Raw genomic sequence first — 26,226 nt, forward strand, 5'->3', positions numbered from 1 at the left:
ACAATTTTGTGGTATTTTCTAAGATTCACAAGCATCATGGTACTTGTGTCCAAACTTATGGCCATGGCTGTAGGTGCAAAACGTCATTCTGCAGAGATAGAGTTGCACAATTAATAATTACCTCACTAATTCTAGATATTTTCTAAATTCGTATGAAAAGTTGGCAGACAACATACAAGAAATAAGTTGAATAAGATGCTTTCAAGTTGCGCTACAAGGTGTTTTACAAGCCTCGCCTAAATAAACTACTAAAAATAAGGAGAACATCTCATCTGCAACAACTGGAATGACCCTTTTCTGGTGTGCTGGTGGTGAAAACATACATTATTCTCGTGTATCTGCTGTTGTACTGTATGTGATCACAGGTAGAATGACATGTGCCAAAAAGAACAAAGAATTTCAGGCAGAACAGATGATTTTTTGCTTGACTTGTGAACAACGCAGATGGTAATAAAAAGCTGCAGGTGTCACAGTTTTAATCCAGTAGTTTGCGGCTGGTTAAATTAAAGGTTACTGAGCTGTATTAAAACTGTCTGTGCTTCAGTTTTGTCGCCTGTCTTTCTTTTTAAACTCAACCAGGGGTGCAGAAGTGAATGCAAAAACAAACGACTGGCTGGAGAGCAAAGCCTTTTTAGCCTCTGCGGCCGAAATGGTTGCGACTCCAGTTGCTCATTTGTAGCAGCGTCGTCCATCTGTGAGCAGCTGGCGGAGGTGAATTATTTTATTCCATGACGATTGCACCTGTAGAAGAGATTAAAACCCCACCTCTGCTGCAGATTCACTCGTTCTCCGTCTAATTGGCTGCTTTCGTTTATCTCCACCTGCAGCATTCTCACTCTGACGTTCTGTAATTTAAAGGACCTTTTAAAGCTTTGCAACCCTTTAATTGAATCATACCTTTGCGTCCACCTGTTGGATTTATCGACACCTCTGATCGCATTGAAATTCATGTGACCACTTCATCTGCTTTTTATGGTCCCGCCAACAATCCACTTAGCAACTCCCAAGAGCGGCGTGTAAAATAATCAAGGTGACCCCGAGAAACAGTTAGAGCACCTTGACCTTCACACAGTGGATGGAAACAGTGATGACGTACCCACATGGACAGATAGAATATCACTGACCGACTTATTCATGGAGATTTGCATTACAAGCACAATATCTTATGTGCTATGTCAGTGTTTTCTACCTTTAAAAAGGAAAAATGGTTTGATTTTCACCAGGTTAGCTTGTGCAGTTCTGATTTTACATGCCCATACAGTAAATACCTCAGTTTGTATGATTGGGGTGGTATACTAGGTCATAGATGGGACTGAAACAGAAACATTCAACCTTCAAAATACACACATTTTCTAGTATAAAATCTAAATTTTTACCTCATTAATGAGTCCATGTGGTGTTTCCTATGTATATTTTAGATTTTTATGTTTTTTTAATCCAAAATAAGCAGTCGGTATCATAGCTGAGTATTTTACTTTGAAACTGCAGCATACCAATGAACAAAAACACAAGACTTTGTTAAATCAGTTTTTCTGGACAAATGTTTCTGAAGCTTAAACACTGTTTGAACCTTGTAGTTTGAGAACAAGGCTAATAAAACTGCATTTTCCAGGTAAATACAATCAAAACGATCAAGGCTGAGCCTCATGTTTACTCCAGAACACAATGGAGATCCTTTTTATTCAAAAACACTGCTTTCAAATTAAAATGTATTGGTATGGACGTAAACTGCTACTGCTTACTTTGACCTCCACTGTGTATTTAGTCATTGTGCTTTTCCATTTTTTTTTGTCTGTTTCCAATCTCGTGCATCCTGCATCTCTTCTCCTGCACACGTGCTTCTACTTTTGTTTGTTAGGTCTGGAGTTTTATTTTTATTTTTTTGCCTCGCTATATTTGAATTTCTCTGTTTGAACTGTTCCCCTCACCACCTGGATTCTTTCCACCTTCCATTTGTGTCTCATCCCACCACAGCAAACTTTTTAATTAAAGCTAAATGCCGTCTGAATTTCAGTCCTCATTCCTCACCGTGCAAAGCTGTTTGATAAAAGCTCTTAAAAATCTAAACTCCTTCTAGATATTAAAATGTAAATAAGTCAACCTACAACAAACTGTGAAGCTGCAACAACTGCATTCCAACGATAACTGCACAAATAAGAACTGTGGGCAGTGATGTAAAGCTCTGGAACTAGTACTAACATATATTTGAGTATAAAGAGACAAAAGTCATAAAATAGGCTTACTAGACAGTTGAATTATGGGCTTAGTATTTCTAAAGTCTTGGCTGCAGCCTTGATTTTTAGCAACTGAATGAATAAATCATAATACTGGTCATCTACTGGCATTTTTGTCTTATAACGAGGAGACTCAGTGAGTCAGACAAAACATTAGAATTACTCAACACACATGTTAACCAAGTCTTACGACACCTCCATGTTCAGCCTGATGCAACACATTTAATAGGGTTTTAAATAAACCTGACAACACTTTATAATTTAGGACAGAAAGAAAGGAGGTAAGAGACAGGGGTGAAAGTAAGCCGGAACGGTCCGAAACTGCGTACCGGCAAAAGATCTGGGGGCGGAACGCAGTTCCAAGAAAAGCTCCGGTGGCGGTACGCCGCTCTTCCACCGGTATCTATGGGTATGCCGCCCGGCTGCCTGCTATCGACCGGAGTTCACTCAGCAGTACGTGAGTGCGCATGCGTGTCTACTTCTGTAACACAGCGATTGTTATGGCCAGTAGCAGCCAATAGCAAATAGGTGCGCTTGATTTATTGCACTGGGACATTTTCCACAACTAGTCAATAGACGTCAATAAGCGCCGCTCGCGCCGGGACGGGGCGAGCAATAAATTACACCTGAAATTCCACACGTTCTTGTGATTGGCTGAAAAACTTTCAACAGGATTTACAACGGAGGGCTGCACAGTGGGCTAGTGGTTAGCACTTTCGCCTTGCAGCAAGAAGATCCCTGGTTCAAATCCCAGCCTGGGATCTTTCTGCATGGAGTTTGCATGTTCTCCCTGTGCATGCGTGGGTTTTCTCCGGGTACTCCAGCTTCCTCCCACAGTCCAAAAATATGCTGAGGGTAATTGGTTACTCTAAATTGCCCGTAGGTGTGAATGTGAGTGTGATTGTGTGTCTGTATATGTAGCCCTGTGACAGACTGGCGACCTGTCCAGAGTGTCCCTTGCCTTCACCCGAGTCAGCTGGGATAGACTCCAGCACCCCCCGCGACCCTAGTGAGGATAAAGCGGTGTAGAGAATGGATGGATGGATGGATTTACAACGGTTAGCATCGACGGACATAATGGTAATAGTTCCAGCAAGAACTTAAAACTACTTTCACCCCTGGTAAGAGATGAATAATTAGGAGAAAGCCTGCCAGATTCACATTTAATAATTCCATGAAATTATAAAATAAAAATATTGTACTCGCGTTTTTATGCAGAATGTGATTAGCGGCCTTAAAAAAACATTGTTTTGAACACTCAGAGTGAATGTGTGCGTGTGCGTGTGCGTGTGCGTGTGTGTGTGTTTAACAATCTTCCTGTGGGAATCAACCGCTGATTGAGGCAGAAACAATCAGCGAGAGCCTTGTTACATGGAACCCTGTCATCAGACTTGCAAATAATGGCGCCGGCTAATTGATTAAATTCAACAAAATCACATGTCCTCACCCATGGCTCGTAACACGACGTCTTCATCCTCATGTTGTCACCTTCGTGCTGCCAGGATTTCCCCACACAGTATTCCACTGATAAAAACCGTGTCGGTTGTCACAGTCATTTTCATCACCTCGCTAAATTGCAATGAATGCCAATGTGACAGAAATATGTGAGTGAAAATGTGATGTCGATATTGATGCAATTCTTGGTAATCAAGCCTCTCTCTGCCTGTTTGTCTGATATGCACATCAAAGATCTTATACAGTGTAGTATGCATCTATTAGTGTTAGTAGTATTATCATTTTTAATCCTCATTTCAGTGATCTTAGCAAGTTTGAACTCCCTCCTAGAGAAGGAAACCACAATTTATTCCTTACAACTGAAGACTCTTAACTGGTTGTGTAGTGAAGGACACCTGACGGAGCTTCATGCCTGCAATAACTGACTTTTTGGTCAATCTTAGGCATCAAGATTTGTAAAAATAAAGGAAACTTGTTCACAAATCATTGCTTATTTACATATCTAGTACCAACACAACATTAGCATTGGTTTGGAGTCATATGACTGCCTGGACGCTGTAATTCCAGTATTTGCTCTCCTTTTTGCTCTGTTTTTGGTCTCCTCCATTGAAAACAGCAGCAATGGAGCTGAAAATTTGCTGAAACTTGCCTTTCATTGCCTATTTGTCTGATATGCACATCAAAGATCTTATACAGCGCAGTATGAGTCTATTAGCCATAGTAGTATTATCATTTTAAATGCTCATTTCAGTGATCTTAACAGGTTTGAACTCCCTCCTAGAAAAAGAAAACCACAAATTATTTCTTACAACTGAAGACTCTTAACTGGTTGTGTACTTTAAATACACTCAAAGGAGCTTATTTGGTGTTCATGCCTGCAGTAACTGATTTTTTTTTGGTCATTCTGGGGCATCAAGATTTGTAGAAATATAGCAAACTTGTTCACAAATGGTTGCATACTTATATATTCTCTACCAACACAACAATAGCATTGGGCTGGAATCATGTTTGTGACCATCTGGACAGCTGTAAATTCAATATTTGCTCTCCTTTTATCTCTGTTTTTGGTCTTCTCCATCGAAAACAGCAGTAATGAAGCTGAAAATTTGCTGAAACTTGCTATGACTCACCACAAAACTGAACAAATCTCTGCAAGTTCATCACTACAACCAACACACCGTCATCTGTCAGAAAAACGTTAATTACAGAAGCTACTTTTGTTAAATCTAAAGCAATATCAAGTACCCTTGTTCTTTTGTGTCACAGTGTTTACCCACAATGCAACTGGACTAACAACAGTTTGGCCACAGATTTCTGTGCGTTAACGTGCCGACTTGTCTTCAGTGACTTCCCTCGAGGGTGTTTATCAGACTTCACACACTCCCACTGGAGCCACAAAAAGGCTTTTTACAAAGTCTTCACATATTTCCCCGAGACACACAAACAGATTTTGATGTGTAAAACTGGTGCAGTTCTGCTTTAGGGCTCTTTATTTCATTGTTGGTCTTCTTTTGATGTATTTTTTATTTAAAATCTGAAACTTTTTTTAATGTTGCTTGTCTTAATATTTATATATCAGAAAAATTGACTTTAGACATCACATTTTCTTCTGTCATACGCTCAACTGGTCTGCATTTTGCTTTTTTCTGAGTGTGATAAAAGGGGATTAATAGTTTTTTTTTTGAGGAATTTTTGTAAAATCCACAGCACCATAATGTTAAAAGTTAAGAATTGCGACAAACAGTTGTGTGAACTGGAATTTCATTTATTTAAGCACTGTAGACTGAAGGCATGTGTGGCTAAGCTTGTTGTCTCACCATATTCAACTAACAGCTTTTCTACTGTATATCGGGGCGACAGATAAGTATTTACTCAGTATTAGAGGAACATGACTTCCTCAGAAAATGCAGTATTATGCTCTAGTATCATAATCAACAATTCATTTTTGTGTGGTCTCACTGTGAGCTACATGCTGCGGCTGATTCTTCATCCAACATAGATCTGTAAGCCTGTGCTTTCGCCCCACATACTGCAACAAAGTGGTAGCTTTTCTAGAAATCAGACATCCTGAGACAGCAAACCTGAGACACGTTGGGTTTGCTGTTTCCATCTGACTTTATGCTAAGTTAAGCTAAGCTAAGCTAACCATATCTTGACTCCATGCACACACATTGAAGCTGAATCAGACTTCTCATCTCATTCTAGAAAGGAAAGTAACTGCATTTTCCTTTATTTAGTGGCTTTAATATTCAAAGTAATTATTCAGGGAGTAAACCTTTCAGGTTGTTATAATGTTTTGATCAAGACAGTTTATTGACAGTTAGACCGTTTCCCCTAAAACGAAGGGAAAAATTAGTTACTTATAGGTAATTATGCTGGGATTTTACTGCTCTTACCCACTTGAGATAAAAAAAATTGGATCTGTATGTGGCCCCTGAACTAAAATGATCCTTTCATTTAAACTTCTTTTTATGGAGAGATGTTTTCCTTCCTGTCATATTGCAGATATACACTACTGTTCAAAAGTTCGGGGTCACCCGGGTAATTTCATGTTTTCCATGTAAGCTAACACTTTTATTCATGTGCTAACATAACTGCACAAGGATTTTCTAATCATCAATGAGCCTTTCAACAGCATTAGCTAACACAATGTAGCATTAGAACCAGAGGTGGGTAGTAATGAGTTACATTTACTCCGTTACATTTACTTAAGTAATTTTTTTGAAAAAAAATGTACTTCTAAGAGTAGTTTTTCTCTGCCATACTTTTTACTTTTACTGGAGTAGATTTATGATGAAGAAACGCTACTCTTACTCCGTTAGACCGGGCGACACTCCACTCGTTCCTTTTTATTGACCACATTAGATCTGCTTTATTTTGCCAGAGATACGCCCTCAGCGGATCTACCACATGACTGTGTTTCACCAATCAGCTGACACAACAATAATCACATGACTTCATTTCACCAGACGTCGCCCTGCGGTCACATTAGCAGCGTAGCAGCACAAACTCTTCACACGCAGCAGACAGGGAATGAAAAAACGGAGGCGTTTTCGAGAAATTTGATCTTGCTTCGGAGTCCAATCATTAGCATAGCATTAGCATGGATATCTGTCATTTGTCTTCTGTTTACTAACACGGCCGAAGTGAAGCGTGATGTCAGGCTTGATAGGTCCGCATGATACGGAGGGGATACAGCATTCACATACAGTCTATGTCGTAGACTCTGTGAGCATGCAGAATATCTTTTCACTGGAAGTAGTTTGCACTGTTCAAACATACAAACGTTACCTTACTACAGGTATTTGTTTGAAAGCTTTATGTTGTGGAAAAACTGAGATTTAGAAATTTGTGTTTTTGTGCCTTAAAGGCACATCATTTTGTAAAGATGTTTATTATTTTTGGTATTTTTAAAATTTTATTATTTGGAAATACCAGAATTTGCACATTTTACTTTTTTTTCTGTCTGAGCTCATAATTTCTAAAAAATAAATCGGACATTACATTCAATCAGTTACTCAGTACTTTCAGTACTTGAGTAGTCTTTTCACCAAATACTTTTTTACTCCTGAGTAATTTTTTGGATGATTACTTCTACTTGAGTGATATTATTTTGAAGTAACGTTACTCTTACTTAAGTCCAATTTTTGGCTACTCTACCCACCTCTGATTAGAACACAGGAGTGATGGTTGCTGGAAATGTTCCTCTGTACCCCTATGTAGATATTCCAATAAAAATCAGCCATTTCCAGCTAGAATAGTCATTTACCACATTAACTATGTCTACACTGGATTTATCATTCATTTAATATAATGTTCTTTGAAACAACTGCTTTTTTGTTTTTAAAAATAAGGACATTTTTAAGTGACCCCAAACTTCTGAACAGCAGTTTATGTATCAATGATAAGTGACTGGAGGTATTTTTGTCTTTGAGGTTTTGTTCCCGTGTTGTTTCAGATTGTAGCTCAAGTACAACGAGAACATTGTTTTCTCAGAAATGTATTGTTGACAGAAACATAATCAGACGGAGACAGAACAGCCGCTGTAACAATCTTCAGTGTTCAACACGTCGGACTCCGTGTTTTTCATTCTTTCCCTGCACTGCCTTAATTACGCCTGTCGCTTTATGTAAATCCAGTCTGCTGTTTATATTTCTTTCCTGACAGTGTTCAATATGCCGCGATGAGCTTGTTGTGTTTGCCACCACACGTCAATGCATTAACAAATTCTCGCCCGGCCAGAGAGGCTTCGTACGTTTTCAAGGATGTTGGTGTGATTCTGGCAGCATTTCAATGGAACTGAAACCTGAGAGAATGAGCTCAAGGAGGAGGAGCCTCGAGTTATTCAGTTATGACTGATACTCACTTCTGTTTGATCTCTGTGTCTTTCAGGCCAATAAACTCCGAACCAAGACCCTGCACAACACACTCAACCCTGTCTGGAGCGAGACCCTGACCTACTACGGCATCACCGACGAGGATATGGTCCGCAAGACACTCAGGTAAAGTCAAAATTATAGTTCCCCAGGAGTGGAAGGAGGTTAGCGGTAGGACAGAAAGGGCAAGGAGTTTGAAAGAAGGAGTGGCAAAAAGGTAACTAATGTGAGGACAGAAATGTCTTAAAATGAGAGTGCATATGGGCGTTTTTCCTGACACTTAAGTGTATTCTTCATGATTTAACTCCTCAGGATGCAAGAAGCAGTCACATGACAAATTATTTTTCTCTTTTTCATCAGTCTTATGATGCCTTACACAACAGCATCCCCTGTCGAATCAATCAAATACTCGCAAATGGGCCCCATTTAGATGTTGTACCAATTTTTTAAAAAGTCTTCAGTGTCAGATGCATCTGTGTTTCTGCACTTTGAGCTCCTCCAGAAGCCTCCACGGATGTCCTTGATGTATATTTACCCTCCAAAGTGTCTCAAAGGCATGTTAACTTAACAAAAATCAGCATAATTGCTCAATATATTGAAAAAAGAAACTGGAAAAGGGTCATTCCAGAATTGGAGGACATTTAGCCTTAAATATTTTTGAAATATTAACCTGTCTCTTTTACAATATTTTGCTCCATGTTCATCAGTAATAGATAATGAACTATGAAAGGCTTGATCGGTCCAGCTTACACATAAACAGTGCCATTTTTATTTCATGTTTTTTATTTGTTGTTTGCTAACCCTACTCTAATCACAGTAACAGGGTTGCTAATCCACGCTAATGCTAGCTTTTTCTCAGCAGTAGAAGCTAGATATTTAGCTAGCTGTTACTGCTGACCAAGAGGACAAATTGACTGATGGAAAAAAGTAAAGAAAAAGTAAAAACTATTTGTCTTCTCCTGATAGTATGCTTAGTAAGGTTGCATGAGGTTGAGCAAGACATTCAATCAAGGTTGACAATGTTATGAAAATATGAAAAATAGAAGAGAGGACATAGCTTTGCTCTACTCATTCTTTAGAAAACTGTTTGATGATGTTAATTCCATCATTTCATGTGATTCACTGTTTTCTTCTTCTTCTACCAGCTAGAAGGTTTTGCTAACAGGGTTGTTGTAAGATACACGCTCCATGCATAATAATTATTATTTAATATATTATGTTGATTTTTAAAAAAATGTTCCTACAATTACAAGAGACATCAATGAAAAAAAAGTAATGCCAAAAAATGGAGATTTAAATTTCATTTCAACTGTTTTATTTGAGATTCAATTTGGTCATCGGGGCATTGGAACAAGAGAAAAATGGCATTTCAGAGGGAACTCCAGACTTATTTGGTGTTTTAGAAAATATTTTCCAACATTCTATTCTCTTATTTTTTTTAGATTTGGTCTTAGGACAAGTACATTTACACAACAACTGCTGTTTTAGTGTTTTGTACATGGATTCTTTGGAATTTGATGGGTGGGACATAAAATGTCCTCCAGTTCTGGAATGACCCAAAAGCAAAAGGAATGGCTTGAACTAATTGTCTGTGATGTACTGAACCAGATTCTGTTAAAAGACAACAAAAAAATTGCTCCAAAGTGCAATGGAGAAGCCTTGAGTCACTCAACTAACGCCATCAGGCAGCAAAATTTCAGACTTTTTTTGGTTGAACTGCAGGATGTGTTCACACAGAGCAGAGAGGAGACAAGTGTAGGATAGTATAAGTATAAGTAGTAAAAAATCCTAAAAGTTTGTAAAGTCACCTTTTTTTCCTATATTTGTAACACTTGTGAGCACTTGGAAGATCTTTTTTTTTTTTTTGTAAAATAACCAAACAAAGAAACTTTTTAATGAGTTATGACATAACTGTGTGATCCTGCACAGAAGACCTTTATGAGTTCTGTCTACTTCTCATCATGGTTGTGCTGTTTCTGTAGAGGTGCAGGACTTTATATTGCAGTGAAAAGTGAACCTGCAGTGAGTAAAAATGTAACGGGAGCAACATTTAAAAAGAGGATGCAGGAAACATGTATTAAAATAATAAAAAAAAATCACCCAGGGAATGGAAGAGATGTAGAAAAACAAGAGGAATTAAAGCTGCAAGCAGCATTGAGCGGGACCTCGCCCCGCCCCCCACGCAGCCGGCAAGCAAGTGCCGTCCGTGACCGAAGATGAAAGCCAGAGGAGTTCCTCTGGTAGAATATTGTACGATTTCGGAGGAGATAATCTTTAAAGGGTTTTCATATTTTGGGTTGTAGCGCCCCCCAGATTGAAGATAGCTCAAATCGTTCGGACAGGTTTTCATAGAGCTCGAGCGGGGGAACGTGCGTGCCAAATTTCATAAAAAATTATGCACGTTTAGGGGGTCAAATTAAGCGAAACATGGTTTCAGGTGAAGACAAACTTTGACAGCTTATAAAAAAAAAACTAGACAAGTTAGCCTTTTTCTTTTGATAACTTTTGTTTGGCTGGATATTCACTATAATCTGTGCAAATATGACGCCGAAATATTGTACGGTTTTGGAGGAGATACTGTTTAAAGGGTTTTCATATTTTGGGTTATAGCGCCCCCTACATTGAAGATAGCTCAAATCAGTCGATCAGGTTTTCGTAGAGCTCGAGCAGACAAACGCATGAGTGGTGGTTGCATGTCTGTACGACATTCCTGCGCGAAGAGCTGAGGTTATTTTGGATGTTTGCAAGTTTTCGTGTCCCTAGGTGGCGCTATAGAGTTTTTCCAGAATTTGTTTTCAGAATATTGAAATTTTCAGCAGACCGGACCTGCGTCCCAAATTTCAGCAAAATACATCCATGTTTAGGGGGCGAAATTGAAGCGAAACATTGTTTCAGGTGAAGACAAACTTTGACAGCTTTTTAAACAAAAACTAGAAAAGTTAGCCTTTTTCTTTTGATGACTTTTGTTTGGCTGGATATTCACTATAATCTGTGCAAATATGAAGCCGAAATATTGTACGGTTTCGGAGGAGATAATGTTGTAAGGGTTTTCATATTTGGGGTTATAGCGCCCCCTAGATTGAAGATAGCTCAAATCGGTCGGACAGGTTTTCGTAGAGCTCGAGCGGACAAACGTGAGTGGTGGTTGCATGTCTCTACGGCATTCCTGTGCGAAGAGCTGCGGCCTTTTGTGTTGCCCTTATGGTTTGTTGCCGTTTGTCATGTCCCTAGGTGGCGCTATAGAGTTTTTGTAGATCGTTTTTTCAGAATATCAAATTTTTCACATGACCCGACGTGCTTGCCAAATTTCATAAAAAGTTATGCACGTTTAGGGGGTCAAATTAAGTGAAACGTGCGGGGAAGAAGAAGAAGAAACGGAGCAAATACAATAGGGACTCGCCAGCTCCGCTGGCTCGGTCCCTAATAAAAGTAAGCGAAGAAAAAGCAAAAAGAAGAGAACAAAGACAAGAAAGTGAAAAGAAAGGAATGAAAAAGGGATAAAAGAAGAAGGGAGAGCTGCTGTGGGTCTGTTTTAAAGTGTTTAGAAAACAATTTCCAGGAAGTAGTGATGTTTGACAGTACGCTGTCCTCTCTGCTCCTCAGGTAAATTACTGTATTATAGCCTCCATTTGACGGCAGACATTTTATCCAGGAGTGACTGATGTTCCCATTTATCCCGTGTATTCATTTTCACAGCAAATTATGATGTGAGTCTGCAACCTGAACGTGTGATCGCCTCCTGACCAGAGCAGGCAAAGCTATTGTGTGTGTTTTATTTCCAAACAGCTCTCACATTTAGGTGGAAAGGACTTTTTGTTTGGTCGCTTATTTACTGCAACACCTGAGAAAAACCTGGAGCCAAAACTTCACCTTCCCGTTATAAGCACGACTCTCTTATGCAATCTAAGCGTTACTTCACCGTTCTTTGCTCCTGTATTTTTACCAAAGTGCAATCAAGTGTTGGAGGTAGGTTATGCAATCGTGTGCATAATCATGTTGGGAGCTACAGTGTGTTTCCCAGTGATGGTGGGCCGTGTGCAGTGGAGGGTTTTAGCTTGTTTTTGTCTGCTGTTTTCCCCCGAAAGCATCCCAGTAACCAGTGTTTTTGTTACACAGTTTGGACTCCTACCTGCCGCTGGACTTCCTCAGAGGACCAGTTGCATTACATCACCTGACAGTCTCATCGTAGGTTTGTTCTATATTGAGGAAGAGCAGGTGTCATGGCCAAAAACAGGGAATGGATTGGCTGTAATGGCCAGGTGTAGGTCATTTCAGGTGATACCAGTCAGTGTGTTGGTCTGTCACATGCTCAGTCCATCGTTTTTTTCCCAGTCTGAAAGGTCTCAACAACCATTTTTGTGCAGACATTCATAACCTGCAGGGGATGAATCATCACGGTTTTCATGTTAGAACGCTCGTGTATCCAAAATAAGCATTGCGTCACAATGACACGATGGGCTTTTGTGGTTTCACGTTAAATCTCCTAACAAAAATCTGGGGTTTCTTGAAATTTATCCTTCAGTTCATCTGGTTCCAACTGTCACGAATTGGGGTGTAGAACCCAAGCAGCAGGCACAGGCAGGTGGGTGAGATTAATAATAATTTAATGGAAAAACAGACAAATTCTTAAATAAGGAGGCAGGTGGGAAACAATGGGGGAAGAAAATAAACTAACCAAACTAAACTAAACTAAGGACGGACCCGAAGGCGGAGCTAAACTAGACATAAAACAAAACTAAATTACGGGGTTAGGGAGACTCACAGATTGTCCAGGGTTTTGAAGGTGGAAGCGGGCAGAACGGATGGAGCCGATGGAGATAATGTGGCGAGTACAGGGAAACAGGCAAATAGTCCGAAGGGGAGTCAGAGTCCAGGAAGCGGCGTGCAGGAGGCGGTGAACGGAGTGCAGGGTAAAGCAGAGTGACGAGTGGCATGGAGGATGAAGTAATGAACCGGCATCGAGCTGCGTATGGAGCCAGGCTTTATACGGCGCTGATCGTTCATTCACGCTGGCTGTGCACTCAGCACAGCCGCTCGTCATTACGCTGATGAGCCGGCTCGTTGGAGCCAGAGGGGCGTGACACCAACGTCTGAAATAATTCAAATTGTCAGCTAGTTTTGTAGACAAACATATAAAACCACTAGTGACATCCCCTTAGTTATGTACTGTAGGTGCTATTGATAGTTGAATTCTGAGCATGTCTGCAGGCTGACGTTCACATTTAGGTCAACATACAGCCTTTCAGAGCTTCACTGTACAGTACACTATATTTCAGGGATGCATTGGATTTTTGTCCATATGCTGATATTTTCAGCTCTTTTTCACAGATGCCAATTCCACACCCCCAGCAGTTTCTGGTGATTTTTTGCTCCCATCACATTTCTGCTCAGTGTGGGCTCCTTTTTCATTGCAATAAAAAGTCCTGCACGTCTGTGGGAAAAGAACAACCATGGATGGAAGTAGAGAGAACTCAGAAATGTCTGCTGTGCGTAAGGACACAGTTAGAAGGCCATAAAACATGAAAAAGAAAGAACAAATGTTGAATTTCTTTGATCATTCATATTAGAAAAAAACATTCTTCACAAGAAAAAACATAAGGAAAAAATGGAGATTCTACATTTTTATTTACCCCTGTACTTGTCTCCTCTCAGTTCTGTGTAAACACATCCTGCAGTTCAACCCATTGCAGTCAAAAAGTCTATTAATTCTTGTCACATGACTGTAAGTTGCCGCTCAATCACAAATAACTTTACAGCTTTGCTAATGTATGCAGAATTTGTATTTTTTCTAGAATCTGGTGAATGCAAAAGGTTTGTTTTTGACGGATTTTTAAATGAGACATGTCGAATGAAGGGATTTTGATACAGATATTAATATTATATAATATTACGGGTTTATGCTTTGATTTAGTTAATTTTTCCAGTGGAACAGCTCATCACAGACAAGAGGCTCAAGGATTGTTGTAAAGTTGAAATTCCAGCAATTCTTTGAGTTTTTGCAGTTTCTGACTCTGCTAAATGATGTAATTTGGGCTTCTTTTTAACCCTCGTGTTGTCCTTACTAAAAAATGTTGTTGCCTTGTCTGAAAAAAGTCCAAAAATTCCCCCAATTTATAAAAATTTGAAAAATCTTCAGGAAGAAAATTTCTGAAAGGTTTCCTTCAAAAGCTTTATTTTTTAAAATAAAAAATCCCCAAAGTTGACAGCGAAATTCACTGGATTTTGGTTGATTTTTTTCTGAATGTTCTTAAACATTTTTTTCATTTGTTTTTTTCCACCAAAAAATATTCAAAAATTTCCTAAAAAAAAGTTTGAAAATGTGGAAGTTTTCACTGTGACTTTTTTTTCAATTTGACCCGAAGGACAACAGGAGGGTTAAAGACAATATGCCTTTTAAATCCACCAGCAGGTAGTGGTGTTCAGAGAACATATTAAAACGCCTACTTTTATCATAATAGCCATTAGTGCATAAATAATTGGGTTCGCTTTTAACATCCCCAGATATTAAAATTAGATTGTTTTTCTATCTATCTATCTGTCTATCTGTCTCTGTCTGTCTGTAAAATACAACACTGTTCGAAGTACACATCCATCGTACAAGATAAGAAAAGTATTTCATCTGACATGTAAAACATATTTAGTTTTATGTTTTCATACAAAAGGGAATAAATTGGCCGGTGTTTCTGTTTCACTTCAAAGCTTTTGTCCACCAATAAAAAAAGATGGTGCACCCATGCTATATTTATATTCCAACGCTGTATTCTAAATGGGAAGTTTTTTATGATATAAAACCTTTAAAAATCCAAAACTGAAAAGAAAAGTCAATGTTCATGCAACTTAAAGTACTTTCTGTTGCAATGCACCACATTTTAGAGGTGAAAGCTTGAATTTAGGGGTGGGATGAAATAAGTTTTCATTTCTTCCCTCTCCCTTTCGAACATGTTGAAGCTTTTGTTTTCCTCTCATTCTCCTTATATGAGAAGCATGATGGACGATTTAGTTGTTTTTGTGAATCATTCATTGAATGTTATTAATTACATGTTCGGAATAAATAAATTAACTGAACTGACAGCTGCACACAGCTGGACAGCAGTGATGCAAAATCATCCTCAAGAACAGAGTCAACTACTGAATATCTGAATATTATAGGATAAATTATAAACTACATTGCTAGTTCGTATTTTCATGCACATCAAATCATCATAGATGGTTTCATTTAATTTCATCTGTTTTCATTGCTAAACCTATCGATTCGGAGTCTTCTAATAAAACTACTTCCTGCCACACATCAGGAGCTGGAAAGACTGAGTTGTATCTGAGCGGCTGCTGAAGTAATTGCTGAAATGCTGTTATTGACTGGTAACCTTTTCAACACGCTGCAAGTCCATCGTTGGGTTATTTTGTGTTGCGGGGCAGAAAAAGAACAACTGTGTTGTCGCTGCATTGAATAACAGCCATAAAGGTGTGCAGCATCGGCGGCAGAGATGTGATCTGATGGACTCACGAGTCAAAAAAACACAGCTTGATTGGCCATTTAGCAGAAACAATGAACTGTGAGAAAAAAGGGCCAGCACGTTTTCCAAACAGCATGACTCATTTTCTTTTTGTAAATTGAAATCTGAATTCGGCACCACCTCCAGCAGATGAGTTATTACTGTTCTTATTATTATTCTTATTGTGAGTCTGGTTACAGCACATCTCATACAGTGCTCATACATGCCGCTCATGCATGACGGCTGCATGTTTTCCTCCATGCATAGCGGCTGATTATGCCCAGAAAGGCACTCCAGACAAACAGTATTCCTCTTCATGAGCCTGACATGGCCACATATTTGAATCATGTCCTGTCAGGGTTCGCTCTCTGCATTTATTAAAGACATGGGTCTGCTGGGAGCACCAATAATTGGCTTCCATTACAGATTTAATGAAATGGTGGAGAGGCGTATAGACCCGTCTGCAAAGTAAAAACCTAAAGCTTTTGTTTTGAATTGGGAGCCACGTCTCAGTTCACTGTCAAACATTGATTTCTGTAAGCCTACCGTGTTACATTACGAGCCTTCATTTCCCTTGCAGAGGGTTGCGTTGAAACGAGGCCGTGCGGTTTTGTGTTCAGCGGTAACACATAGAAAAGATGGGTGCACAATGCAAATCAGAAAACAGTCTGAACGCACCGTGCAGCACAACGCAGTTCAATCCGAGCGGCACTAATTGAGTAAATAAGACGAGCGCAGCAAGACGCATTCAAGATGAATCCGTGATTTGGTTTTAAATGTGAACATTGTCCGTTTTCAGCGAGCTAAGAGTTCCCACCCTCTCGTTTAATTCGTGTATGACTGAATGCTTCCTAATGCATAATTATTCCGTCATTTCATGTCACACTGATTGAGTTTGACAAAGATCTGATGAACTCCATCGCTGCAGTGACACCAGGGTTTGGCTGCAGAGCTGAGGCCCCTGTGATTTAGAGGGAGTGTGGCTGGAGAGTTGAAGTGAAGACTTTGGTGAGAACTGAATCCTCTGTGATGGCTTTCCAGGTGGAAAATGACAGTTTTTTTATGGTTTTAAGTCTCCTCTCAGCTCCAAAACCTGAACCTGAGCCTCGCTTTATTCACGTCCTTCTCTGTCTGCTCTTCTTGCCTCAGGATCTCAGTGTGTGATGAGGACAAATTCCGCCACAACGAGTTCATTGGGGAAACACGAATCCCCCTCAAGAAGCTGAAGCCCAACCAAATAAAAAACTTCAACAACTGCCTGGAGAAACAGTTACCGGTAAGTCCATCGAGCCACACGTTTTTCACGCTGTTTTTTTAAACTAACTACTCCAGCCATTCAAAATGTGCTTGTTTGAACTGCTTGGATTTTACTATTGCTGCTTGCTTTACACTCACACTGCTCGACACTGACTGGGTTGGCTTTTCAAAATAAAATTTAAATTATGTGATGCATAATTAGGTCTCCCCAGAACCCTAACTCTAACCAATCTTTCTTTTTTTCCATCAGTTATTAGAAAGACTACTTTGTCTCTAACTGTAAAGATTTGTTGTTAGTTGATTAATGTAGCAGTTCATGTGCCCAAAATAAATGTCAAAGTCTTGTCTCCATATGTCAAAAGATTGAACAGTACACAAAGTGATAATAATGCATTTTTATTCATAAAAAGTACTGAATCTACACTAATAGCAGATTATGAAACTGTGAAATAACTAATAGAGCAGTTTATTTATGATTTCCCTAATCACTTAAACTTCTGATTATAATGTAATTGCAAATTTTCTAAAATATATCATCCATTCATCATTTATACACCACTTAATCCTCATTAGGGTCACAGAGGCTGGAGTCTATCCCAGCTGACTTAGGGTGAAGGTAGGGGACACCTGGACAGGTCACCAGTCTATCACAGGACTACATATAGAGACAAACAATCACACTCACATTCACACCTCAATTTAGAATTACCAATTAATCTGAACATATTTTGGACTCTGGGAGGAAGTGGGAGAAATACGATAGATCAAATGCAGTAAAATAAAAACCTCCCGGCTGCTTGAAAAGCTCACTAGTCTGAGTTGAAGATAAGTCCACAGAGGGACAAAACTACTAGATTCTGAAGGCTTGGCTGAAGCCAGCACAAAATTGTCACCACAAAGGATTGATTGAACTTTTATGTAGTGTATTTACTTATTTTATTCATTGTCTCACACTGATAGACTTTGATGCAAATTAGCTGCTAGCAAACTCTGGTGTGATTACTTTTATTTGTGCATTTTCAATCAATCAATCAGTCAATCAATCAATCAATCATCCATCCATTCTCTATACACCGCTTTATCCTCACTAGGGTCGCGGGGGGTGCTGGAGTCTATCCCAGCTGACTCAGGTGAAGGCAGGGGACACCCTGGACAGGTCACCAGTCTGTCACAGGGCTACATATACAGACAGACAATCACACTCACACTCACATTCACACCTACGGGCAATTTAGAATAATCAGTTAACCTCAGCATATTTTTGGACTGTGGGAGGAAGCCGGAGTACCCGGAGAAAACCCACGCATGCACAGGGAGAACATGCAAACTCCATGCAGAAGGATCCCAGGCCGGGATTTGAACCAGGATCTTCTTGCTGCAAGGCGAAAGTGCTAACCACTACATTACTGTGCATCATCAATCAATCAATCAATCAATCAATCAATCAATCAATCAATCAATCAATCAATCAATCAAATTTTATTTCTATAGCTCTGTACAACAACCCAAAGGGTGACCAAAGTGCTTCACAGTGAAAACAGCAGAATAAATTAAAACAATACAGTGACTTAAAACTGAGACAGCAGTAAAATATACAATAAAATAATCACTAAAATATACATCTAAAAGTTAGTACATAAAATTGAAATTTTCCCTGCAATAAAAAGAAGAAATAGAAATAAAAACTAATTAATGAAGCTGTTGTTATTGTTGTTCTGTATGTATAAATGTGTGCAGCTCTCTTGCTTCAGAGACTCTCATTAAGATTCTGCTGCAGGTTTCTAATAAACGTAGAGAAAAAAACTCCTAAACGGCTCAAAGCAACAATCAAAACTTCAGCTCCTGTTGTCCATAAAAGAAAAGCAGATTACATTCATATATTTATTGGTGAGTCTCATTACTCTGTTAGTTCCCTTTTTATTATAGGCATATCAGTTTGTAATAAATGAGAAATTTTTCAGACTTTGGTATGAAAGCTGCACCTCTGGATGTGTTTTTGGATTAACGTTGGGGATAAATACGGAAAAATCCTCTAAGTTCCTTCACATAACTTGAAGTGTTGCATGTGCATTATGTATTGGGACACCATACAGTTCAGCTTGAAATTGTTGGAAATTTGCTAAATTTGTCTAACTTCTACAAATAAAGTGGCCAGGATGCTCATTTGGACATGAAGCCGACATGTTTAGACGCTGTCAGATTAACAGAAACAAGAGCAGATGTGGCTACAGAGACAATAGTGGAGCAAACTTATATAACCACAAGTGCACTCGAAGAGTGCAGTTCTCGAAGCCAGTCAGAATTTTAAATAAAGTGATCCAGATCTGCACCAGCATTTAATGCATTCTTCCTTTCGGCCATGCTCCGTCTCTCTATCGGGTTTCATGAAATTCAGCTGGATGGTTTTTGCATAATCCTACTGACGGACAAACAAACAGACAAACAAATGGAGCTTAATTCCTCCACCGGCTCTCGTCTCAGTGGAAGAATTAAGGTTTGCAGCAACAGTTGTTTCGTCAAGTTTGGCTGTTTTTTCTGTGATACTATACATTATTACACATGGCAAAGTAAAACTGTGCTGTATGAAGGATTATTTATAGCATTATTAGGCTTATACTGGACAGAAAAAATCAGCAAAAGAAGTGATTTATATTAAGCTGAGAACAAACCAGACAATCAGTGAAAAGGAACCCTGAACAATGGAGCAATTAAGTCAGCATGTGGGCAGCTGAGAGGTTTTTAGATATTTAATTCAGATTTTTTTTTGAGAGGACCTTGAATGCAACATTTCATGGCTTCGGTGTGGTTTATAAACGACCTGTGGGAGTGCTAATTTAATCAGGGCCATTTTATTTTTCAAAGCTGAGGGACGTAACATGGCAGCAACCGCTGGGCAGCGAGGCTCTGACCTTCCTGTGTGTCTCCACTGTGAGCGATTCGGTCGCAGCAGTAGTTCAGCAGATGCAGGAGTTTATTATACTGAAGTATTTTCCAGCTAATTAAATAATCCAGTGTGTTGTAAACAATCTCTACTGCTTGTCTCACTTGTATTTTTATCATTTCACTATTTCAGTTTGGTTTCTGAGATCATGTTTATCTCACTTTTCACACAATTTTCCTGAATAATGAGATTTTATACCTTTAGGGAGATACATGGCAAAGTGTTCGACCCCCTTCTACTATTTTTGCCTATTTCTCACACGTAAACATTCCAGATCGTTAACTAATGTTTATACTTATGGAATATTAGACAGAGATAACCCACAAAACACTAAATGTTGTTTGTAAATGATGGTTTATTGAAGATTTATTGAAAACTGATAAAAAGTAATTGCCTCCCTGAATCTAATAAGTGGTTTGGCAGCAACAACTGCAGCTAAATGTTTGTTCCAGATTATGATCAGTCTTTTACACCATGGAGGAATTCTGGTCCACTCTTCTCTGCAGAATAGGTGTAATGTATGTGTAATGTGGTCACATTAGATGGTTTTTGATCATGAACTGTCCTTTTAAGGTGTTACCAAAACATCTCAGACTTTGACCACTCCAGAACCTTCATTTATTTTTATTTTTATTTTTATTTTTAGCCACACAGAGGTGGACTTGCTTGTCTCTTTGGGTCTTTGTCTTGCTGCATAAACCATTAGTGTTGAGCTTTAGGTCATGAACTGATGGTGGATTTTCTTCAGGAGGATTTTCTGACAGAGAGCAGAATTCATGGCCCCATCAATGATGACAAGTTGTCCAGGTCCTCCAATCATCATACTACCACCACCATGTTTCACTGCTGGTATCATGGTCTTCTAGTGAAATACAGTATTAGCTTTACACCAGATGGAACAGACCCATGTCTTCCAGAAAGTTCCTCCTTTGATTCATCAGTCCACAGGATGTTATCCAGAAGTTTTGAAGCCCATCCAGATGTTTTTTGTAAATACCAGATGAACCTTTTTGTTCTTTCTGGTCAGTAGTGGTTTGATCCTTCCAACTCTCCCATGGATCAATTTCCTCCCAGAGTCTTCCTTATTGTAGAATCATGTAGAAGGACCTTAACTGGTGCCAGTGGGGTCTGCAGATCTTTAGATGTTTCTCTGGGTTCTTTTGTGACTCCTGGATTAGATGTCGATGTTCTTGGAGAAATGTTGGTCATTGGTCCACTCCTGAAGGTTCACCACTGTTCCATGTTCCTCCATTTGTGGATAATGTCTCTCACTGTGGTTCTCTGGAGTCCCCGAAACTCAGCAATGACTTTGGAACCCTCCAGACTGATGAACGTCAGTGACTTTGTTTCTCAACTGTTCTTGAATCTTTAGAACATGGCATCATGTGCTGCTTTTTCAGAGCCTTTAGCTACTTCACAATGAAGACAGGTTCTATCTAGTGATATTTAGATCCACCAAGCCTGGCAGGAATCATATGTGTGTGGATGGAGAAACTGAAACCAATTGCAAAATGAATTTGGCCATTTAGTAGATTGGTAGCTAAGGGGGCGATTACTTTTTCACGTAGTGGTCTGGACAACATTTTTCCTTCTAATAATCAAATCATCATCTCAAAACTGCATTTTTTGTTTTCTTGGGTTTGTTTGATGATGTGAAACATTTCCATCCATCCATTTTCTTCCGCTTATCCGGGGCTGGGTCGCGAAGGCAGCAGGCGAAGCAGGTCGTTCCAGACGTCCCTCCCCCCAGCAATGCTTTCCAGCTCTTCCTGGGGATCCCGAGGCGTTCCCAGGCCAGACGAGATATATAATCCCTCAAGCGAGTTCCTGGTCTACCCCGGGGTCTCCTCCCAGACGGACGTGCTCGGAAAACCTCCAAAGGAAGTCTCCCTGGAGGCATCCGTATCAGATAGCCAAACCACCTCAACTGGCTCCTTTCGATGCGAAGGAGCAGCGGCTCTACTTCAAGCTCCCTCCGGATGTCTGAGCGCCTCACCCTATCTCTAAGGCTGAGCCCAGCCACCCTACGGAGGAAGCTCATTTCGGCCACTTGTATCTGCGATCTTGTTCTTTCGGTCACTACCCAAAGCTCATGACCATAGGTGAGGGTTGGAACGTAGATGGACTGGTAAATTGAGAGCTTCGCTTTACGGCTCAGCTCCCTCTTCACCTTGACGGTTCGGTACAACGCCTGCATTACTGCTGACGCCGCACCAATCCGCCTGTCTATCTCTCGCTCCATTTTCCCATCACTCGTGAACAAGATCCCGAGATACTTAAACTCCTTCGCTTGGGGAAGCAACTCCCCCCCAACCCGGAGGGAGCACTCCACCGGTTTCCGGCAGAGAACCATGGCCTCGAACTTGGATGTGCTGATCCGCATCCCTGCCGCTTCACACTCAGCTGCAAACCGCTCCAGTGCGTGCTGGAGGTCATGGTCTGAGAACGCCAACAAAACCACATCATCCGCAAAAAGCAGAGATGCGATCCCGAGGCCCCCAAACCGGAAACCCTCCCCACCACGACTAAGCCTCGAAATCCTGTCCATGAAAGCCACAAACAGGACAGTATAGACGTGTCAACCAGGACAGTCCAACAATGTCCAGAGCCTTCAGCATCTCAGGGCGAATCTCGTCCACACCTGGCGCCTTGCCACCGAGGAGCTTCTTAACTACCTCGGTGACCTCTACCACGAATATGGACGAAGATCCCCCTGAGTCTTCAGGCTCTGCCTCCTCCATAGAGAACGTGTTTATCGGGTTCAGGAGTTCCTCGAAGTGCTCTTTCCACCGCTCGACGATATCCTCACCCCGACTGTACAGAACCTGAGCGAAGCCCTGCCTCCCCTCCCTGAGGCGTCAAACGGTTTGCCAGAACTTCTCCGAGGCCGACCGAAAGTCCTTCTCCATGGCCTCCCTGAACTCCTCCCACACCCGAGTTTTAGCTTCCACAACTGCCACAGCTGCCGCCCTTTTGGCCAGCTGCTTCGGGAGACCCCCGAGCCAACCAGGCTCGAAAAGCCTCCTTTTTCAGCCTGACGGCCTCCCTCACCGCTGGTGTCCACCAGCGGGTCTTTGGATTGCCACCACAACAGGCACCAGTGACCTTCAGACCACAGCTCCTAACAGCTGCTTCTGCAATGGAGGCTTTGAACATGGACCACTCAGAATCTATGTTCACAACTTCCCCCGGGATGCAGGAGAAACTCTTCCGGAGGTGGGAGTTGAAACCCCTATGGACAGGGTCCTCCGCCAGACGTTCCCAGTTCACCCGCACTACACGTTTGGGTTTACCAGGTCTGTCCGGCAGTCTTCCCCGCCATCGGATCCAACTCACCACCAGGTGGTGATCAGTTGACAGCTCTGCACCTCTCTTCACCCGAGTGTCCAAAACATACGGCCACAGGTCTGACGATACGACTATAAAGTCGATCATTGACCTTTGGCCTAGGGTGCTCTGGTACCAAGTACACTTATGAGCAACCTTATGCTCGAACATGGTGTTTGTTATGGCCAATCCATGACGAGCACAGAAGTCCAATAACAAAACACCACTCAGGGTTCAGATCAGGCAAGCCATTCCTCCCAATCACCCCCTCCAGTTTTCTCCATCACTGCCCACGTGAGCGTTGAAGTCTCCCAGGAGAACTATGGAATCCCCGGGCAGTACCCCTTCCAGGACCCCACCCAGAGATTCCAAGAAGGCCGAATCCTCCGAACTGCTGTTCGGCGCATAAGCACAGACAACAGTCAGAGTTTTCCCCTCCGCAACACGAAGTCGCAGAGAGGCGACCCTCTCGTTCTCCGGGGAGAACTTCAACAAAGCAGTGCTCAGCCGGGGGCTTGTGAGTATCCCCACACCCGCCCGGTGCCTCTCATTTTGGGCAACTCCAGAGTAGGAGAGAGTCCAACCCCTCTCCAGTATTCTGGTTCCAGAACCTTTGCTGTGCGTGGAGTTGAGCCCAACTATATCTAGCCGGTATCGCTCCACCTCCCGCACCAGCTCAGGTTCCTTCCCCGCCAGTGAGGTGACGTTCCATGTCCCCAGAGCTAGTCTACGCCACCAGGGGGCGGCACGCCCAGGCGCCCGCATGTGAAACATTCACGAGTGGCAAATATGCAAAAATGGAAGATTACTGTAGGGAGGCAAATACTTTTTCACTGCACTGTATGTGGAGCCTTTTATTACAGTTTTGCACAGAGAAAAAAATGCATGTTGTAAAAACATCTGGATTGTTTCCTTTGTTAACACATTTTTACTTTTCACTGGGTGAATGTGAGCTAATTCGCATAACAAGTATGAGCAGGATTGTTGTGCTGCAGCAAAAGATCCCATTAAAGCCAAGCATGGGTTTTCCATATAAAAGATGTCGGTAATTGCAAAAAGAAACAACAGCATCCATAAGGATTTAGTTTAAAGCACACGACAGATTAGAGCGTTGAGCCTGTAAGTGCGTTGCTGGAGTGGATTATGTGTTATGAGAGACTGAGAGTGGGGTGAAGTGTCATTGAACTGTGTTTGAATATCCTTTTGAAATTGCCTGCACAGTTTATGGTGTAAAACATTAAAAAATAATAATAAATGGATGCAGTGTAATTTTGGATCACCCATATTTGGAGTATGGAGCCACTGTCTTGTGCTTGGAGAGACAGGTTCCTGTTGCTCCTCTCATATGCTTTTGTTGTCTGTGTGGGAGTGTGAAACAGCGTCCAAAAATACAGAATTTGCTTTTGCAAAACTGGCGTCAAACAACCGCAGTGCATTCATCATTCCGGGCCTCGATTTGGTCTAGGTTTGTTTTATGTAAGTGCGTGTTAGGCTTCCTAAAACGTCCATATTTAGGTTAGATTTTTTTATTTATCATACAGTGATTCGAGCCATAAAAGCAGCAGAAACCGCAAATACAGTGCTGTAAAAGCAAAAAACAAAACATACAATGATAACATCTCTTGTGGTACAATCTCAGAATATCTCCACTTTAGAAAATGTATGCTCTTTAACTGTAAGTGTTATTTTATAGATTTTCCCTATTTTGTTAAATTATAGACAATAAATCACATGAAAAATATTAATTTAAATGTTAACTGTTTAAAAAGACAGGTCAAAACTTGAAATTATGTCCACATTCATATTTAATTTTTTTTTTCACATGGCATTTTGTTCTTTTACAATGTGTGTCTATTGAATGACAGTGTTTTGCTATATTTAAATGAACAAAAAACATAATATTATTGTTTAACAGACCCTGGTTGTTATTTGAAAGATTTATTTTTTTGTTTGTAATTTTTGACAGCTAAAACAGATCATATGTAGTAAAAAATAAATGAATAAATGTTACCCCAATAAATCCGGCCAAAACTGTAAATAATATCTGAATCAAATGTGTATTTTAACAAATGGTAATTGATTTTATTTTACATTTGGGAATTTAAAAAACACTGTTTTTTGTCATTATTTCACCCGAATATCCCGAATATCCGAATATTCGTTCGCTACGGCGGTATCCGGATATCAATTTTGAATTTTGAATTTTTGAATTTTGGTGTCCAAATCTTTGCCGGACGTCACGCTTCACTTCGTTGCATAAACACAAGACAAGATGTTGAAGACCTCCGCTGTTTGGGAATTCTTCAGTTTATCTGACGACAGCCCCGGACGTTTCCGGGCGGACCGAATATTTGGCTGCCAGAAACCACTATTCGGGCCAGCCCTATATTTGTTGTTTTGTTTTGTTAAAAAATGTGCATTAAGAATTAGAAAATATGTTAAATAATCTTTACTATATTTTTTTTTACGGCTACACCTAATTTTGTTCTAGGAAAATCATAGAAAAAGTGTTAATTTACACATTAAACCCAAGAAAAAAGGGTGAAATTGTATGTAAAAATTTTGACATTGAGAATCGATATTTTTACAAATTTGAATTTTTGTTTTCAAACATTTGACCAGAGAATTTTTTTTTTTTGAAAAAACTGTTTTGAAATCAGCCAAAAATATCACTATTTGACAGATATTTGCCATTATTGGAAAGAAAAAATGCGTACATTAACAATTTTAAAATGGTAAATACATTTTTAGGAGTTATTTAACAGATTTTCTCTGTTTTGGTAAATTCCAAATGACATCTAGTAAAAGCACAGGAATAAAATATTAATTTACATATTCAGCATAAAAAAACGACAAAACAGTAGATAATATCCACATCAATAGTCTGCATTTTTGCAATTTTTTTATTATCATTATTTGTATATCATCTGACTATTAAATTCCACTTTTTTTCTTTATTTTTACTGCAAAAGTATGATTATTTACAGATATGTGCTTTTATTTGAAAGAAAATGTTGCACATTAAGGGCTGGGTTTTATTAAATTATAGACAATAAATAGTAAAATCACAGGAAAAAATGTATTAATTCACATGTTAAAACAGGGCAAAACTGTGAATACTAATTTTGTATATTTCACATTTT

General features: G+C 40.1%; 1 protein-coding gene across 1 annotated transcript in view; it reads left to right on the top strand.

Annotated features, from left to right (window-relative positions):
- doc2b (double C2-like domains, beta) overlaps positions 1–26,226 on the top strand; it is a 238,613-nt gene that overhangs the window by 173,029 nt on the left and 39,358 nt on the right. The window contains exons 4-5 of the mRNA XM_051937386.1: positions 8,082–8,191; positions 16,708–16,834. Of these exons, the coding sequence (XP_051793346.1) occupies positions 8,082–8,191; positions 16,708–16,834 (237 nt within the window). The remainder of the gene's footprint in view (positions 1–8,081; positions 8,192–16,707; positions 16,835–26,226) is intronic.

This window comes from Acanthochromis polyacanthus, chromosome 17 (genome assembly GCF_021347895.1).
Source record: "Acanthochromis polyacanthus isolate Apoly-LR-REF ecotype Palm Island chromosome 17, KAUST_Apoly_ChrSc, whole genome shotgun sequence".
In the NCBI taxonomy this organism is placed as follows: Eukaryota; Metazoa; Chordata; class Actinopteri; family Pomacentridae; genus Acanthochromis; species Acanthochromis polyacanthus.